Source organism: Sinohyriopsis cumingii, chromosome 15, assembly GCF_028554795.1.
Source record: "Sinohyriopsis cumingii isolate HCF-2022 chromosome 15, ASM2855479v2, whole genome shotgun sequence".
In the NCBI taxonomy this organism is placed as follows: domain Eukaryota; kingdom Metazoa; phylum Mollusca; class Bivalvia; order Unionida; family Unionidae; genus Sinohyriopsis; species Sinohyriopsis cumingii.
Window position 1 is genome coordinate 48835728 of NC_142975.1, and position 20074 is coordinate 48855801.

Genomic DNA, 20074 nt, shown 5'->3' on the forward strand with positions numbered 1-20074 from the left:
GAAGCAAGAAAGTAAGAGGGTGGTCCTTATTTTGTTTGACTAGACTTGCTAAGATGACAGCTCTTAAAGAATTTGTTGGTTCAATGATACATATATCCGTCCGACTGTTGGTGTCGTTATAGAATTTAAGATTTATTTATTTTCGTTAATTTATTTACCTCTTCATACTCCGAGAAAACTCTTTTGACCTCTCCATTGGTCTCATAAGGTGGTAGTAGGCAACACAAATGAACATGCCATGCATTGTTACCATCGGATTTTCTTTTCTTCATTATGTGCTTTTGGTGTTTTTGAGCACTCATTTTGCACATGGACTAAGATCAAACATTTCTGTCTACAGTGTCCATTGGCTTCAGCTAAGTCTGTGCATAGGATTGATCGCTCTTGGAATGGCTGTCCAGTAAGTCTTTGCGGTTGTCAGACTTCTATTGTGGGGCGAGTAATGTACCTCAAAGGATTTTGTGTCATATTTCCACGTATTGCCAGCATAGGTTTCCTGGTTTCTGGATAGTTTTGGTACAAGTAGTCGTAAGTAGGGTATTTATACATTTGCTCCTGTGACTTTAGAGTCATTGGTAAAAGTATACTTCCCAAGTGTTTGTTTTTTTTTTTCTTTTCTTTTCAGTGATGATTCCAGTCCGTTATTGAGTCTGTGTATTCTTGAATGCATTCTTGTCCCAAAGTTTCTTGAATGGCTAACAATTTTAGGAAATGTCACACGACTGATTTGTTCAAAGCCTCTGTGTTGTGCATAAAGTCAGTCTTTGTACAACATCACAAGAAAGTATAATTTTCAACACTTCCAACAGGATATTATCATTTTTTGGCCACGTCTGTTATCATGTGCGCACAGGAATTCTGATCGCATCCACCAGCTTTTAGCACTTACTCCCTAAAAGACCTTTTAATGATACATGCACCGACATTTCTTGCAGTTCCCAGAATTACAGCGGAGTGGCATCCAACACTTGGGGAGTTGATATTTGCTATTTCTAACATTACCAGCAGCAGTCTTAATCATTCAGTTGAAAATTAAACTGTATCAGGCTTCAATGTCATGCTGAGAATATTCTGTTTACACTTTTTTCCCTCTCGTTCTTAATCCCATAAACATATTTTCACTAAATTTTGTAGAATTGCGCCGTTCGAACTGGAAAAGACGTAAATGAGTGTGATCCGAGTCATTCTACTTCCCACATTCGATGTAAAATGTTGTAAACATTCCGAAAACCATCAGCAGACGGAGAATCACCATACGTTGTTGTATGCCTAATGAGAATATTTGCAGGACAAACCTGTATCTTTCTTCAAAAGTGACATTTATTTGCTCAGCATCCTGTTGCACATGACCCATGACGTCAGTTTATTAGTTTCAGTGTGTCTGACATGTCCATTTCATTTAGCCCCAAAGTAGCGTTATCTACAGTGTTGGTAGCCCTTTGCATAGATATTCTGCTAAGTTGTGCAATGTCAGTGTCTGCAAGTAGGTATCTAGCCCTGGTGTTGCTCAATTGTGTATCCTCTAGTCCAGCTTGAAGCATTTTTACGGAAGCAGGATTTGGCCCAGGTTTAGTTTTTATCTCCTTGTAGAACTTGTATTTTGGTGACTTGAAACTAGTTTGCACACGTTGTATCCTTCCAAGCAAGACCCCCTTTTGTTTCGCTACCAATTTGAAATTCAGGTCTCGCCCATCTGTGATTGGTTGCAATGGGAATGGATGATATCGTTGCCATGGGATAGATTATTTCAACATTTTTCATACAGATCATACGTGTCCCATCATGCTTATTCACAACTCTTTCAGAGTAAATCTTGCTTTGGATGATGGCCGCATAATTCTAGCAGACCAGGTGTACCATTACAGTCTGATGTCACAACTTACTCGAGACCTCAGGCTTCGTCATTGCCATGAGAGAGAACTTCCCTGCATCCATTCTTTGGTCACTTGAGCAGATGCAGCACTGTAGCTTGGTAGAATATTTTCAGTCGGAAATCTGATTCCTTTGTTATGTGGAATATTTCCCGGCTTCAAAAAAGTGTTCTCTTTCATGTTATAAATAATTGCAGGTAAAGGTTTTGTTGCCTTAACAGTCGGCTATTTTGAACTTGTTTATAATACAATTGTGTCCGATAAAAGCCTGTAACAATCATATTCATGGATGAAATTCCTTGAAATATTTGTAGCAGTATTTACGACATTTAATTTACCACATATAAAAACTTTTTATCCATTTTTAGTCCCAGTTTATTTTTCAGATATTGTTTCCCTTGCTCATTTTGTATGTGATACACGAGTTAGATTTAGGCATTCTTGTTATTGATTTAAAGGTAACTGATTGATTATTCTTAAGAATTTAAACATTATCATGTATTTTGGCGACATTGAGTAGTGAGGCATTGATGCTCACCTGGAATTGAAATGTGAACCATTGTACATGGTTTTGTTTCCAGTTTAGCCTGTAAAAAATGCCGGATATGTATGCCAATAACTTTAAGTGAATTCATCTAGAAGGTATTTTGTATTAGCACACCATTTATGATTTGGACACGGTGGATAGTTCTGTACTGGGAATTAGATGTAGAGACAATACAGAAAAAATAATTGTGACCAGAGTCCAAGTACAACTGATTAATTAGCGCCCACTTCACAAGTATTAATAGTGACGCTCTAATTACTCAAGGCCACTTGCGCCCTTCTGCAGGTAATTGTCATTGCATTTAGCTATGCATGGACACTTTCAAGTTCAAAAGGCAAGACGCGTGGAAACCACACGCGCATATGTTTTTTTGTCTTGCTGATTTAGACTATGGGTGAGACCAGCCTGACAACTACTCTACATGTGTAGCTGACTCTAGTTGTCATTTTTTAAAATTGATTGGCGTATTTGTGACAGAAGTCAATGGGTGGCAATTTTATGGTTACTAAGGGGAAAGGTGCAGAAGCAAAACCCGAGGGATGAATACACTAGCTTGCATGCAAGGGTTTGAAACCATATCATTTACTGTGGAGCAAGATAGAGAGTTCAACAGTTTACGTTCTTATCTTGCATATCAAAAGTAAGGACTGGCTAAGAGGATTAATACCCCATACCTGCCCCAATCTCAAGAACTGGACAATGTCGTGCCGGCCAGGATGGCCCTGTTCCTTCACGACAGGACTAGGTCATATACCTCTGATCGCAGTGGGATACAACTATATTTGAGCATACAATGTCAGCCACCAGAAGAACAAACTTTGTCCAGTTCCACGACTCGCATAGTGCCATTAGGATCTTCCTGCACAGTGTGCCCAGCTTAGTGCCCGAGTACCAAAGAATCCAGTTCATGAACATAGTTATAACGAAGTCTATCCCGCAAATTGCTGCTAGGCACTTCAGTGGCGTCACTCGGGTTGGTGTCACCCAGTGCGGTAGCTCATGGTGTCACCCCCATGGTCCTCCTTCCGTAACAGACCATACAGAATCCTTAGTAATGTCATTTTGGTGTCACCCCCTCTGATGGTGTCACCCGGTGCAGTCCGCACCCCCCGCATCCCCCTAGCGACGCCACTGCTGTGCCTGCTAGTCATGTATTTAACTATGATCGGTTATCCGCTTATGAAATCCGACTAGACCGAGCAGTGTGTGCTCTGTAAAATTTGCAATTTTTCATTCTGGTGTCACCTCTCTGAGATGGTGTCACCCGGTGCGGTCCGCACCCCCCTAGCGACGCCACTGAGGCACTTGCTGCCGACGACGTCCCGTTTGTACAGGCACACCTATATCAGTCTAACCTGCATAGTGCTACTAAACATTTCCTGCAGACGATGATCCCGTGTATAGGCAGTCTCGTGCATCAATCTAACCAGTACAGTGCGTTAGATAATTTCGGTCTAAGATGTCCAGCTTGGTGCCTCCGTTTTCAAGAGATTTCTCTTAACTTGTTCTCAAGTCTTTGCCACCCAAAGTGATCCTTTACTTAGAGAAGGCTTGGAAGTAACGGGCTATAACTTGTGACGAGCTGCAAGGTAACTGGAAGTTTCGCCCAATGGACGTTGCGGCGAAGGACATTTCACATCACAGTTCGCTGGACATTTCGGCCCATAGTAGTGGATATTTCGCCCCCACCTGGTACTTGGAAGTTTCGGTCAGGACATTTTGCCTCACTTCAATGGATATTTCAGACATTTGTAGAAATTTTTATCATTGTCCCCCACTTTACTGTTCAGATTTCATTTCATACCTCATTATCTCCGCTTGTTGCCGCTTTTATTGAAATTCATCACCATAAGTTACCTGCATCCATCTGTTAAGAGAATCAGAAGTAAATATAATCTAAGTATCGGCCTATTACCAATCTTCTATGACGATAAAAAGTCTTACTATATTTTCTTTTATATACCCTTATCAACCATTTGCAGCCGTTATGTAAATGCATTAACACGAGACGATACATGAAAAAAGAAATAAAATCATTTTTTTAAAAACTTGTTTCAAAAATATATTATAATTTCAAGAGAACCACATTTTAAACAAACATGATTATCTAGCAAGTGTTCTTTGGGTTTAATTACAGTCCGGTAGCTTGTTTGGTCTTCGTAGTTCTGGAATCCTCTCAATGTGTTATCAATGTATAAACACTGAAGCAAGGTTTGATTGTCATGGAAACTTTTCAGTAAAGGAATATAATATTATCACATATTTTCAAATAAAAAACAACTGAATTTAAGCATTTATATTTGTTAAATGTTGCAATGGCATAGTCCGGTATGTCCAGTAAAGTGGTGAATAATGTCCACTACCTTGGGCTGAAATATCCATTTATGCGGGACGAAACATCCATAGTCTGAGCTGCAAGTGTAGCGAGCCGCCATCCTCAACACTCTTTAGTAATTTTCAGGTATCACAAGAGGAATGCACTTGTTCTAGTTTAAATCACCACAGTACTGTGGTTGTTCCATGCACAGACAATAGATGATAAAAAACAGTTCACAAATTGATGCCCAATATATAAAAGATGACCAACAAGATCACTGTTACCTCCATGTTTATGCCCGTTAGCAATTCATGAAAGCTACTGCTGTAAAAAAAAACAAGAAATAGTCAAGTCGGTCAAATTCAGAGATATTTATTAACATCAACTCAAATAGTTTTACAGGTTTTGATTTAGGTATTACAAACTTGGTACAAAAGATGGTTACATGGTTTGTGTATATGTAATGTTTAATGGTTGAACACAGCGGTTAGTGAGAGTACAATTGAAATGCACTATAAAGCAGAGCACCAACTCTTAGCTGGTAACGATGAGCTTGTTCCAGTAAATACTTTTAAACGATTAGTAAAAAAATAGATACTACCCTTCCTCCAGAAAGGACAATTTCAACTGATGAACCGATTATTTCCCATTGCTGTTACTGGAGTCGATGTAACAATGACCAACTTTGTTATGCATGTAGATTCGTGTTTGTTGATGGCATATAGCGGACATTGAGAAAATGTAAATGTACAAATGATATTAAGAAAAGAAAATGCACATCACATTTTTAACACTGTAAAGAAATTTTAGCTGAGCTTTAGCAACTAAAGAAAGTGATGACTGTTGACAACTGAACTATCATCTGGACATTTTTCTTTGATGCATTGTCAAGGCATATCATAATATTAAGAGAACTTGTTTATAAGCTCTTGAAAATTTCCTTTTACAACACTATCTGCCAAATAGTTTCTTGCGTGTCACACAGTTGAGTGACATGTTAGCACAACAACTGCATAAATATTTTTTTCTTCTCTTTTCTATAATTGGCCAGGAATTATAAATCAACTATGTGCAGCTAACCACGAGATAAAACTGAACTAGGTTTCAGTAAAAAGCACGATAATAAAACAAATATATTTACATAGTGCAAAATGTCAGCTTAATGCAGACAGTCTGGGAACAGAGCTATCGGATGCAACTTTCCTCAATAAATTTACCAAAATACGACATGTGAAGTCGTATATGTAAGAGTGATGCATCTTTACTGTAAAAAATGTTTATATTCAAACTTTAAATATTCTTGCCAATGAAAACTCAAGTTCATTCAATCGGATTTCTAACTATGGATCTAAACATTCCATCACTGTTGATAGTTTATTCAGAATTGGATTTCAAACTACACATAAACATCCCATCACTAAAGTGACAACTGCATCAAACAAGATGTCTACATACTGACTACCATTTATTGCACTTTAACAAAGTAAAAAAAAAAGACCAAATTAAGTTACTGCATGTTGTTTAAGCAAAGATACAAATTAGCTTCATTTACTATAACATCTAAATTTTCAAAACACCAATAACCAAAGACTCAGTAAGGTTCCAATTAAATAAATACAACTGAAAATCAACAAATTTTTCCATTTCTTTTCAGCATCATAACCTGTAATCTTTAGGAGACTCGAACTGCCTGAGTGAATTTCTCCCATTTTTTATTTTGTGATCTTAGATTGAAATAAACTTCCAACATTTTAAATATGAAACTTGCATTAACAATTTTCCTCTGCTATGTCAATAAGACTCCTCACAGCAGATTCCAAAAGACTCGCTAAGCAGCCTTAAAAAAATTGAATACTGCGATCAAATAGTAAAGCATGAAAGCACATTTTAAATCATTAACAAAAGAGTACATTACAGTATACGTGTATAGACAGTTACATACATCTCTACTGCAAGAGCAGATTACTCAATCGGACCTACCATGTAACTCTGCCGATTTGAATGAAGTTGATGTTAATAGTTTCACATCACTACTACATTACTAATGTCATTCATGTTATGTAAAAATAGGAAACGTACCTTAATAAATTGCATGCTATTAAAGCCATCAATACTGAAATAAAAGCCAAACAGTTGTGAAGGATAATTTTATACTGCAGGTATAACAATCTGTGTACAGGCAATAGGCATTGCAAGTACAATGAACACTGCTCAGCAAAAACAAGAGACAAAAGATGGCAAGTTTTTAATAGCCAAGTTGTGCAGAGCAAATGGGAGCCAAATGCCTTTTCCAAGGAGATTAGCCTTGGTGTACATGAAACCTATGATACTTGTATTACAAGTCCAACATTCTACCAACTGTGCAGCCACTGCCCCAAAGCTGAGAACAGAGCTTTGAACTTGTTGCTTAAGACTTTCATTGCCTTTATACTTAACAGATTTTTTGTTAATGGAATATCAATACAAAATCTTACAAACTTCTGTTTTCTTTCTAAATAGACTCTAGATGCCGATCAAACACAACAATTACATGGTGAATAGAATCTGAGCTGTTCACCTGAACACAAATACCCAAAATGGGTTTGTGTAATTACTTGTTCATAAGAATATTGGAGCAGTATTTTGTTGAAATCAATGGAACTTTTAAGGATTAAACAGATATAGCACAGTAAAACCAATTTCCCCATATATACAAGTCCAATTTAACTACAAACATGGACCCTGATCTACCGTCATATAATGTACCAGCAAATAAGGGTCTGATTACTCCTAATAAACACAGATACGCAGTCTGTTGTCGAATAAACTTGTATGTATGTATGGTACTGGTCCATCACAAATCCCTCGAGCAACATACTTTATAAAACTATTTTTGTATTGGCCCTATATATTAGTCAATAGCAGAGAGCTATCAGACTATTAATGAGGCATTTAAATAAATACGGAAGCATATCTGTACATGTTAAATAAGTCTGTATACAAATTAGTTCATCAACTTCAGTTATACCATCTTCAATAACAAACTAGCAATAGAAACTTTGCTTTTATAAAAATGTATACAAAAGAAACATTAAAAAAACTTTCATTCAATGCAATCCCAAGCACAATCATAACCTGAATATAGATCAAATGGGTGGGGTAAGTAATTGCAGATTTTTCACTTTTAATTTTTCTTGTTCTTATTTAGAACTTTTTAAAATTAAATTTGTGTAAAGAGTACAGTCAATGGCAATATCATACTGCCACCCGATTAACTAATACCTTGACCACAAAATAAACCTGCTTATTTATTGCTCCAAGTGCAAGCCATCCAATACATCTGGGCAAGGTCTGTGATTTAAAAGTACAGCAACCATTTTCTTGTTTCAGTGACCTAGGCATTTTTCATGACAAAATCAGTAAGGTTCTTCAAAGTACCAAATTATTTTTTGGGGTAACTAAAAGGTGAACATATAATGTAATGCAGAAACCAAATTTGGCATGTTACCTGGATTATTGTCATCAGCATATGACTTTTATTCTCTCCATTTAAATGTACAACAACTGTCATTATAATCTATACAGTTGTATAGACAAAGAAATCCCATAAATTGGATACAGCATTTTCCCCGAAGGACTTCTGTTGCTTTGAAAATGTTGGCAGTTAATTAAAAAAAACATTACTATATATACTCTGTAAAACTGAACAGCAAGGACCCAGATTTGCCCTATCACTAACAATGGGCTACTTCACCCCTTCCACTATGTTGAAAAATGCCACCTGGAGAATGAAAGTGTGTCAGTGTAAGCATGTATTGTGTGCTAGGTTTAAAGGACACATCAGAACATCTGGGCCATAAAGTGTCAATTAAGTTCTAAAAATGATACAGAAATTTTAGGTAGATAAACCCTTCCAAATAAATGGAAACATTATATTAGAAAAACTGTCAGTAAATATGATAAAACTGCTTAAAAGGTAATTAAAATGACCCTTTAAATGCATGGTAAAAATGTTTTGTACAAACTGCATTCCCTCGAAAAGTCCGAAAACATCTGACATTTAATGAAGATTAAAATTAACTTGATCTTTTCTTCTCTGTGGCGCTGGTGCGCAATTAGTGAGAGAAAAAACCCTAATTCTTTGCATATAGTAATAATGGGTCATAGAGTGATTCCTTTATAAGGTATGCCTAATAATGTATCAATTGACGAATAAATGTCTTTCAGCTGCCACCCTCATTGTCAGGATTTCAATTCATGCCATGGAAACTTCAGCAGAACTTAGCTAAGTTATTCTGTTTTAACCCATGGAGACAACAGACAAAGGTTTTGATGACATAGGGGTGCAAAATGTTATATGGGCGATATGATCTGACCGCAGATCCAGGTCTGTGCTGTTTGCAGCTGGATGTGTCATGTCCATGATTGCGGCTATCCAAGATTAGCGATGTAGGCAGCTATCAGGAAATGTAATGTACGTTTGCATACAAGACTTAATATACAAAATAACAAATCCTTTCATACATACATATATTTTTCTGTGCAAAAAGAAAATACTTTTCTTTGACAACACATACTACTATAAATGCTTTTTGAATATGCACAGATCAAATTTAGGAATATCAAGTTATTATTGCCACATTTCACACCACATGTTAGTAGTTCTAATTTAAATGATTCTGTCCTGTTGCACAAATAATCATACATTAAAAGTTGGAATATACAGAACTGGATCAATTTAATATGGCAAAAAATATTAAATTTTGAAAACGTTAAAAAAGTTGAGGGTACCTTCATTCAAGTCTATATGAATTTAAAAAAAAAAACAAGTATTGGCAACAAACAAAACCAACAAATCTTCAGTGGACAAAAATCTGTCCATTACCTGAAGATCGTCTTGTGTGAAACAAAAATATGCAAAAATCAGTAATAGAAAATAATCTATCTGTATAAATATTGTTGTACTTCTTGGAACATCTTCATAAATATATTTATCATAAATGAAACAAAGTTTAAATGATTTTAAAATTTGAAACAATTTAAAGCACGTCTGTCTTGGGACGGAATCTGCATGTAAAACAAAGGTGAGGAGATGATCAAATATGAGTGACACTAACCCTTCTGTTTGGTATATTTGCAATTTTTTAAAAAATACCTACATCTTTAAAATCATCTATCCATATGTCTGACTTGCTCAGATATAGTGTTTACATCATCCCAAGAATGTAAGCCTTTGTTCCTCTTCAACAAAATAAAGCAAGCTTGTGATATTTTGGAACAATATACATGTCCCAAATAAAAATGGATAATCCACATTAAAAAAAAAACAACAACCTTAAAGTGGTGGTAATAGCTGTCTGTCTCTCTCTGTTGCCATATAAATAAATGAAAATAACCACTCTGAAATTCTAACCCTTCATAACTGGTCTTCTACAACAGTGTGCCCTAATCTATGGATCTGATTGGAATGCTATAATTTAGACCTATTATCATTATGTCCCCTGCCCTAATGTCTAATGAGTTTTGAACACTTATGTCACATAAATAAGATTGACCTTTCAAGGTCACAAGTCTTGAACACAATGATCTATCTTGGTTTGTTGTCAAAATGAACACATTCACTGAAATATTTGTTTAGAGAAATCAATGAGCATTGTCATGGTGACATAGCTAGCAAGGTAACACAACGATGTTTTGCCTCTTCAGTGCCATTAAATGGGACATGAAAAATAAATGGTGAGATAAACGAACAATATGTTTATTTCTTCTTTTTTTTTATAATGATACTAACATGATTTGAGAGGTCAAAATAGAGCCACATGCCAGCCTCTCACAGAGAGCATATGCTAAAATACTCTGCACATTAGAAATGTAACCTTGCAAAGGATAATCACTTCCTTGTCCAGAATTTACCATACACATTGACAAAAATGCACAAGAATAACATGGAATGATGTCTCACCTGCTCGGCTGAGGAATGTTCCATAAACCAGCAAAGTCACTGTTGTATGAAGTAGGTTGCAGTTGTCTTCCATGATAAATCGCCCATAAAGGTTCATGATTATGCTTACACAAGTCAGCCAAACTGAGCTACATGCAAATGCCTACTCCAAACAATGACAATGTTGTAAAAAGAAAAGAAAAAAAGTGATATATATGTTTTGTCGATACTTTGCAGGTGAGACAATAATGAACCACAGAAAAGAGTGCTTTGCACCTCAGTCTTGGCAATTAATGTGTCAGTGAAAATCAGTTGAGGTTCATATGACCATTCCAACCGGAAGAATATATATTTATATGTACATATATCAAGTGTTTGTGAAAAAAAATATGCCAGTTTTCTCAAGGCAGTCACATGCAAAAACAAGTCATAATTATGACATAGAGTGATAAATATCAGTCTGAACATTCAGTCATGCTTTAATTTCTTGACAAAATCATTCTCGAAGGAGATGGTATGTTTGAAAGTATATCGTGTGACCTCATAATAGCCAGGGCAGTATGTGCTATTTTGTGATATGCTGTTTTGTGAGTTGATGCTGACTGTGGAAGTGCTGCTGGTTGTTCGTTGCAAGTCCTGGGACTGTGTGTCTGTTATCGTTCCAGCATTCCTGTAATCCAGGATAGATTTCCAGATCTTTGTGCGATGGCTGTTACCGATCTTCATCTTCTGCAGATCCTGCAAAAAAGTTTCAGATATCTTCTTATAACAAAGAGGCCAGTTTTCACATTTTGCTAAGCTGAATATTGATTTGACAGTTAACTAAGCATGCATTACTGAGGCAGATGGCGTCAACTCCAAATTATATCAAGCCATCTTTATACACCTCTAAGGATTTTATGTCAACATGAATATACGATACGTCTATGATGAGCTCTTTTTTCATCTTGTAATGGAAAGAAACAAAAAACTAAGTGTCGGGTGTTTCTCACATGATCAGATATTTGTAACTCTTTACTTCAATTAAGTTATTTCTCCAAATCCTCTTGAGGCAATTTATTTATCCAAATACTCTCAAGGACATATAATTCCTGCAGATATTCATGGGCACCTGATCTATACATTATATATAATTTCCTACGAGTTGGATCGAACTGCACAGACCAAGATCTTGAATGCATAAAGTGTCGGCAGATTTAGCTATATGCAGTTTATAAGGATTAATCAGTAGTTCAAATACTCTGATCCTGTTCCTGTGCTTTTGACGGTATAAAAGTATACATCTATTCTGCTTGTTAGCACCTAATATAATATACAATTATCATTAATTATTCCTCCAATACTGTCTACCTTCCCTTTCACATTTGTGATAGCTGCTTGCAAAAAAAAAAGAAGCATACTGTTATGTTAGCTACCACCATTTTGCCAGTGCTACATTACAAAAATCTGCCAATGAAGTGTAGACTGGTTGCTATTTCCTAAGAGTACTTAAAATTCCAACACACTTACCTCCATTGTGAAGTCATCAAGCTGCATGATGCTGTATAGACCCTGCTCATGGAAGTTATCGATGTATGCTGCCAGACCTAGGCTTGTCAGCCAACTGCAAGAGGTTAAAAGGAGACTGTCATAAAAAAGTTGAACAAAATAAGAATTTTTTCCCTTGCCTCAATAAATGTTGATCAAAACCTGCAAGCATACATTACTTCTGTTAACATTATTGGTCCTATGAAATATACTTTTTAGGTTGTTTTTTTTTTTAACTTGCAACCGGCAAATATTACAGTTCTTACAATGGATGAAATTTGATCCCTACTTTGATTTACCACACTCATCAGGTACAATTGATCTCTCTGCAGGCTGCTGCAAACACCAATAACATAACAAATATTCCAATGGCCTGCTGACCAATCCATGAGTTAAAGTGGGAGAAGTTGATAATAAAAGCAAAATCTGAGGTCATGTGTCAACCTGAAGAGGCTCCAGGATTCAAAATTTTTTTTAACATGCCTAACTTGGTCAGTTTTGAAGGTATTCTTCCATGCCCACCTCCATTTATTTCAGAACCCTTGCTGTGAACTGTCACTTCTTACAGATAACAGCCACATGGCTACCAACCAGAATGTAGCTAGATTTGAAAATAGCTGGGATCTTAGTAGAATAGAGGCTTATATTAACACTGTGCTGAATTCTGGGTAATATTTGATGAAATAACATAGAAATTTCAAAATATACTAACTGTTTGCATTTTATTTAAATACTGGAGAATCCTCCCATCAAAATCTGACAGATCTACACGGCTTTCAAAAAATGTTGATGGCAACTTCTCCAATACTGAATTCTATATTTATATAGAAAACTCTCACCCATGCAATGTTTATCACTCGTGTAGTTGTAAAATTTTACCTGAATGCCAGACAAGAGTTTGTCCATCAAAGTGCGTCACTTATGCAATTTTGGCTCTAAAGCATTCAAGATTAAAAGTCATTGTAACTCGTAAATTTCTGTATGGACAAAGTGTCATTTTTTGCAACAACAAAAAACAACACCACTGAAATTGATCCCACAAAAATAATGAACTCACAGTATCAGATTTTTTGGGCAGCCATGGTAGTTCAGTTGATATAGTGTTAAACTTGGAATCTACCAGGTTCCCACTGCTTGAACATGATATAGCCAGAAGCCAAACCAGATTTGTTGTTATCACCCCACCCTGCAATCAAACAATTTAAATATTTGTTCTTAAAACTTTTACCAATTATTCTGAATTTCTTTATTTCATTGTGTATCAGTCTTACTGTTTTGGCGGGGGGGGGGGGGGACTATTTAATGGAGTGGGAACAGGTAAGACCATTATTTTATGTTTTTAAAAAAATTAGTTCACAGCAACAATGAAATCCATCAAAACTGGTGCTCAGTGAAATATAGTGAATTCACGTAACTCCCAGGAACAATATGCACATAAAAATTCCACCCATCTGTTGGAATAATTTTGGTGTTGTTTCAGTGCCATCTATTTCATTTTCTATGACACACTGTTTTTACCTTATAACAGAACTATCTGTTGAAGCTTCTCCATTCATAGAAACTGTTTCCTCTTTCACTGCTGCAGGTACTATTCCACCATTTTGTGCCAACTGGATCGGAGATTGTAAGGAATCGGGGCTTGAGGAAATGGAGCTATCACTCTCTGTGGTATTAAAAGGAAGTGTATGCTGGTGCGTGTCTGTAAGTTGCAGTGTTCCGGAATTCTCCTTGGAGGATATGGAAACAATTCTGGTAGTAGCAGAGGATCTGAAAAATAAACAATATCTTTCCAGTAACACGTGACAACAGCCAAGATTTTGTACACATCTGAACTTCCACATTACAGTCACCTCTGTTGGCCAAAGAACCTGATATACAACTGGACTTCAGTTAATCCCAAAACTTATTTTAAATATTTTTTTGTACATCCAAGTGCCTGATAAAAAAGAATTTTGCATGACTTTTAATATATTCTGCTCATTATTTGATCATATTCAAATGATAATATACATACAATGTGAATGCATCAGATTAACTCAAGACAACACAACAGTTTTACATTGATCACTACTGAGACCTAAACTCTGGTCTGTTTATAAGGGGTGGCCACTATTACTGCTGAAATGAATAACCCAACATCCAAATCAAAATATATTTTTGCAAATATCTGAATAGAAAACTAGTACCAAAATATTCATTTTAGTTACCATGTTGAGTTTGGCAGCATTTGTAAAAACAGGGAATATGGCAAAATGCATACTATGCAACATAGAATTAGTTCAGATGAAAACAACATTAACCAGCTAACTTCAGTTGAGAAAACAGTATAGGATAGGAGTCAATTTGATATTTGTTTCACCTCTTATCCATTGAGCATATATTAATGTTTACTACAGGAATGGCCTTATTTTTTTTTTAAAGTGGCATGTCTGTGGAGGACGCTGAAATAAAATGGGATTGTTTTACCGGTGTGACACTTTACATTTTTTAATTCTTTGATTATCTTTCTAATATGAAGAATGTCAAATTAGATTTAGACATTATAGCTAATACAAAACTTTTTTTTGACATGTATATATGTCTAAAACTACAAATTATTTCAATCTATGAAACAATACTCATTTCTTAATAACATGTCCATTTATAAAATATCATTGAAAAATCACCTGTACCACTCCAATTCGATTTTTAATCTGTCAGTGACAAATTACTTTCAGCAATACCAGTTCTACTTTTAATGTCAGTGACAAATTACTTTAAGCAACTCCAGTCTACTTTTAATGTCAGTGACAAATTACTTTCAGCAATACCAGTTCTACTTTTAATGTCAGTGACAAATTACTTTCAGCAACACCAGTCTACTTTTAATGTCAGTGACAAATTACTTTCAGCAACTCCAGTCTACTTTTAATGTCAGTGACAAATTACTTTCAGCAATACCAGTTCTACTTTTAATGTCAGTGACAAATTACTTTCAGCAACTCCAGTCTACTTTTAATGTCAGTGACAAATTACTTTCAGCAATACCAGTTCTACTTTTAATGTCAGTGACAAATTACTTTCAGCAATACCAGTTCTACTTTTAATGTCAGTGACAAATTACTTTCAGCAACACCAGTTCTACTTTTAATGTCAGTGACAAATTACTTTCAGCAACTCCACTTCTACTTTTAATGTCAGTGACAAATTACTTTCAGCAACTCCAGTCTACTTTTAATGTCAGTGACAAATTACTTTCAGCAATACCAGTTCTACTTTTAATGTCAGTGACAAATTACTTTAAGCAACTCCAGTCTACTTTTAATGTCAGTGACAAATTACTTTCAGCAATCCAGTCTACTTTTAATGTCAGTGACAAATTACTTTCAGCAACTCCAGTCTACTTTTAATGTCAGTGACAAATTACTTTCAGCAACTCCACTTCTACTTTTAATGTCAGTGACAAATTACTTTCAGCAACTCCAGTCTACTTTTAATGTCAGTGACAAATTACTTTCAGCAATACCAGTTCTACTTTTAATGTCAGTGACAAATTACTTTCAGCAACTCCACTTCTACTTTTAATGTCAGTGACAAATTACTTTCAGCAACTCCAGTCTACTTTTAATGTCAGTGACAAATTACTTTCAGCAACTACAGTTCTACTTTTAATGTCAGTGACAAATTACTTTTGCACCTACCTCAATTCCACCTTTAATCCATTAGTGAAAAATCACTTGCACTACAATTCCACCTTTAGTCAGTGAAAAATCACTTGCAGACTACAATTCTATGTTTAATGTCACTGAAAGATCACTTTTACTGACTCCAATTCCACTTGTAATCAGTCAGTGAAATATGTACACAGACTACAATTTACTTTTCATGTCTGTGAAAAACCACTTGTACTGACTCCAATTTCACTTTTAATGTCACTGAAACATCACATACACTAACTCCAATTCCAATTTTAATTGGTCTGTGAAATATCACATACACTGACTCCAATGCCACTTTTAATCTGTCAGTGAAATATCACATACACTAACTCCAATCCCACTTTTAATCTAATCAGTGAAAATCAATTGCACTGACTCCAAATTCCACTTGAAAAATCATGTGCACCAAATCCATTTCTATTTTTAATCAGTGAAAAATCACTTGCACTAACTACAATTCTACTTTTTAATCAGTGAGATATCACAAGCGCCGACTCCAATCCTACTTTTAATATATCAGTTGTACTGACTCAATTCCACTTTTAATCAGTGAAAAGTCACTTGTGCCAGCCCCACTTTCATTTTTAATGAGTTGGTGAAAAATCACTTGCACTAACTCCAATTTTACTTGTCTAACAATCTGTATCGATTATAATTGGTTTGAAAATGATAGCTGCCCTATCTATTTTATTTTTTAAGTCACATAACCTTATCCATTTCAAAGTTCCCATGTGACCTAGTTGCTTTGTCTGCTTAGTAGTCCAATCAAAACTATCGCTTGCTTCTGTAGTAAAAGAAATGTTGATAGACTGTGACTGAAGTTTAAACTTCACAGCCATCATTTGTGTATCTGGGCCTGTTAATATCATGCAATCTTTACCCACAGTTGAGACTAAAGTAAAATCCTTTGTTACATGTAACTTTATTCTGGGGAGGTCAAAAGATAATCAACTGAAGGCAACCTGCTGAATAAATACATAGTTTGTATGCTCAAACATTTTCCAAGAGTCCATTGCCTCAAAATTCCTAAACCTCAACTATATACAGTAAAAGTCAAACTCGTACAGAAAGACAATATAAACCAAAGCATGACTGAACATGTGAAATCAGCAACATAACAGAGCATGATTGTCGATGAACTAATCATACCGATATTCCAAGAACCATACAGCAAAAAATAATTAAAGAGCTTTCAATACAGTGAAAATTAGTTTCAAGCACTTTAACATGAAAATTTTCAAGGATTTTAAGGTTTTTGAATTTAAAAAGTCAAAATTCTGTGCTTTCAAGGATTTTAAGGTTTTTGAATTTAAAAAGTCAAAATTCTGTACTTTCAAGGATTTTAAGGTTTTTGAATTTAAAAAGTCAAAATATTGTAAATATGGGGGCAAAAGTAATTTGGCTGGCACCGATGAAATGAGTAAAATTTCCAGCTCACTTTTGATATAGGCAAAATTTGTCTGCTGCTTGAAGCGCATTTATTCTTCTCTTATATGATCCCTTAATCTGCTAGCTATATTCATAAAATAAATGCATTGAAACAAATTATTTTGGTCAAAATCGTGTGACATGAATGAATTTATTGCTATATAGTCTGTGACAGAGGTCTTAACTGGAACTTTATAAAAAAAATTATTTTACTTCCAATTTTGTATCTAGATGCATTTAATGAAGTTAAATGGTGTGCTCTGTGAACTTGGCAAAACACAAATTTGCACAACCAGATTAATCATGCCTTTCTGAATATATCAAATGGCTTAGTGATGACTTAGAATGATTCAGTCTGCGTTCAATCAGATATCCCAGTAACTGTTCTCACAATGATCATGTACTATCCTTTTAAATGTGCACAGACTGGAAAGAACTTGAACTGACAGCATAGTTTATATTGATCAATTGAACCATCATACAACACAGACTGTGCTTATGGCACCTTTGGACTTAATGCTTCAAATTAGATTGTTTCATATAATATGCATGCATTTAAAAACTGGACTAAATGCTTAAAATTAAAATTAATTTTAATGCATTAAAAATTGATTTAGGGCTATTCCAGAAAAACGTACTTGGGACCAAGGGAAGATATAGTCTCTGTAGTCACATACTGATAGAAATTAGAATTTTATATCATTTGCTGGTGTATATTTTTAAACAAACTCGTTCCATGGTTACCATAAATGTCAAAATGCAGTTTTAGTCTCCTTGCGTACAATGTGTCAATACACAGCTTATTGGGATTTTTCTGTAATTTTCCTGGCTACTTTTACTTTACACCCAACTACTTTGAAAAAAACCTATCCCCACTGGGGTAGGTCCCCCAAACCACCTGCCTACTATGGCAACTCATCCTCCAACTTTAAATCTAACTGAAGGCCCTGCAGACTGATGTAAGAAAATTCTTGACTGTAATACACTACTTATTTAGAATTTGCATGAATTTCTGGAATAACCAGACTGGATTGTTTGAAAACTGCAGCTGTAATAAGCTCCAATCAATGTCTGAGGAAAATCTCAACTGTAATCATGAACTATGAGAAATTTTCCTCTAGAATCAGACAGTGTCAGCGAAAACTTTCAACTTTAAGCAATAATGGAATAATAGACTTGTATTTGAGTATTGTAAGGTAGTCATCTGATAGTACTAACCAATCAGCCATTCCAACACATCTGTAAGGTTTTAGTCACATGCTTGTGTTAGCCAATCAGCCATTCGAACACATCTAAGAATGTAAAGTGCTATCCAACTGGTCATACATAAGTATTTACAGAAACAATTTCAACTCAATTGCCACATCCCATTCCATGTGGCTTAGTGTTAAGGAAAATAACATTTTTGCCTATTTTTGTTACAAAAACAAAATCTGCAGTGATAATATGCTACTGAAACTCACCCAACAACTTGTCAGTACAATGAACTGCTTTTGGTTTTCTTTTATAAAATTGATATCAAGTGCAAACAAGCTCTCTTCAACAGAATGGAAAGTTCTGCTTTATCAAGTTTTAACACAAGTCCCTCAAAGTGACTGACACACTGCTGGTTGAAAAGAATTTCCAGGAATATAAGACAAGATCACTTCTTCACTTTAACCGCAGAGTGTTTCAACCACCTCTGATATTTTTCAGTGATAAACAGATTTTCAAATTAGCTGCTGTGGTAGATATATTACATGTCAGATTGGCATATTTTTCATAAAGGACCAACATGACAGAAATCTACTGGTGAAAACTTAATTTTCCATCATGAATAATATTAATAAGATTTTTAAGATAGCTGCCAAGATGGCCAGAATGGATATCATACTGGCAACACTTCTACTTAATACCCCGAGATACAAGAAATCTTTTGGTTAAAGCACAAAGATGACTTGAAAAGTCACAAAAAGTGTGATAAAAGCATGATCATTGTAGATTTCAGACTGCCATCATTTTTTATGATCAACTAGACATCTTAAGAAGCCATTTTGTAAAACCTTATGTTTATATGACCATCCATTCAGGAGAAATAGAGAGATTTTTCAAGATGGTTGCTGTAGTGACCATATTTAATGTGCAAATGGTACCATTTTAGACACTGTAAAACATATTTGGGTCAAAAACCCATGTTGATATGACCATCCATTCTTGAGTAGTGACAAGATTTTCAAGACGGCCACTGAGGTGGCCATATTGGACATCCGATTTCCACCCATTTTCATTTAGGACCAACTAGATATCATACAAAGTCTTTCAATGAAAACCTATGTTGATAAAACCATCCAATCAGTAGTAGTGATGACAAGATTTTAAAGATGAATACTGTAGTGGCCATACTGAACACCAGATCACCACCATTTTCATTTGGGAATAACTAGACAGGAGGATTAGCTAAAAGATGTTCAACCATTGACTAAATTTGCCAACAGATCAGAACCATTTGCATTTATGACCACCTAGACATCATAAATCTTTCAGTGTAAATCCCGTGTTGATATTCATCCATTCAGTAGTAGCAGCACTAAGACATACATGCCAACCCCCTGAGAGGTACAAGTGTAATTATTGCTATTATAAGTGGCAAAAAAAGTGTAATTTGGGCATAAATGTTTAATCTATATATTACATGCCATAATTACAGCATGTCTGAAAATATATTTTTACGACTAACCTGGTTCAGCCGCTGGTCAAATGTCTTGTCACAAAGGGCAAAATCCATAT

The 20074-nt window shown here is 35.3% G+C and overlaps 1 protein-coding gene across 8 annotated transcripts in view; it reads right to left on the minus strand.

Annotated features, from left to right (window-relative positions):
- Nucleotides 1-5091: 5091 nt before the first annotated feature.
- The window catches only part of LOC149781770 (tumor protein 63-like), a 154305-nt gene continuing 139322 nt past the window's right edge, over nt 5092-20074 (minus strand). For all 8 annotated transcript variants that reach the window (XM_089935917.1, XM_089935916.1, XM_089935915.1 and 5 more), the window contains 3 exons: nt 13701-13949; nt 12165-12258; nt 5092-11393 (listed from right to left, as the gene is read on the minus strand). In XM_089935917.1, coding sequence (XP_089792043.1) covers nt 11124-11393; nt 12165-12258; nt 13701-13949 — 613 coding nt within the window. In that variant the 3' untranslated portion in view covers nt 5092-11123. The remainder of the gene's footprint in view (nt 11394-12164; nt 12259-13700; nt 13950-20074) is intronic.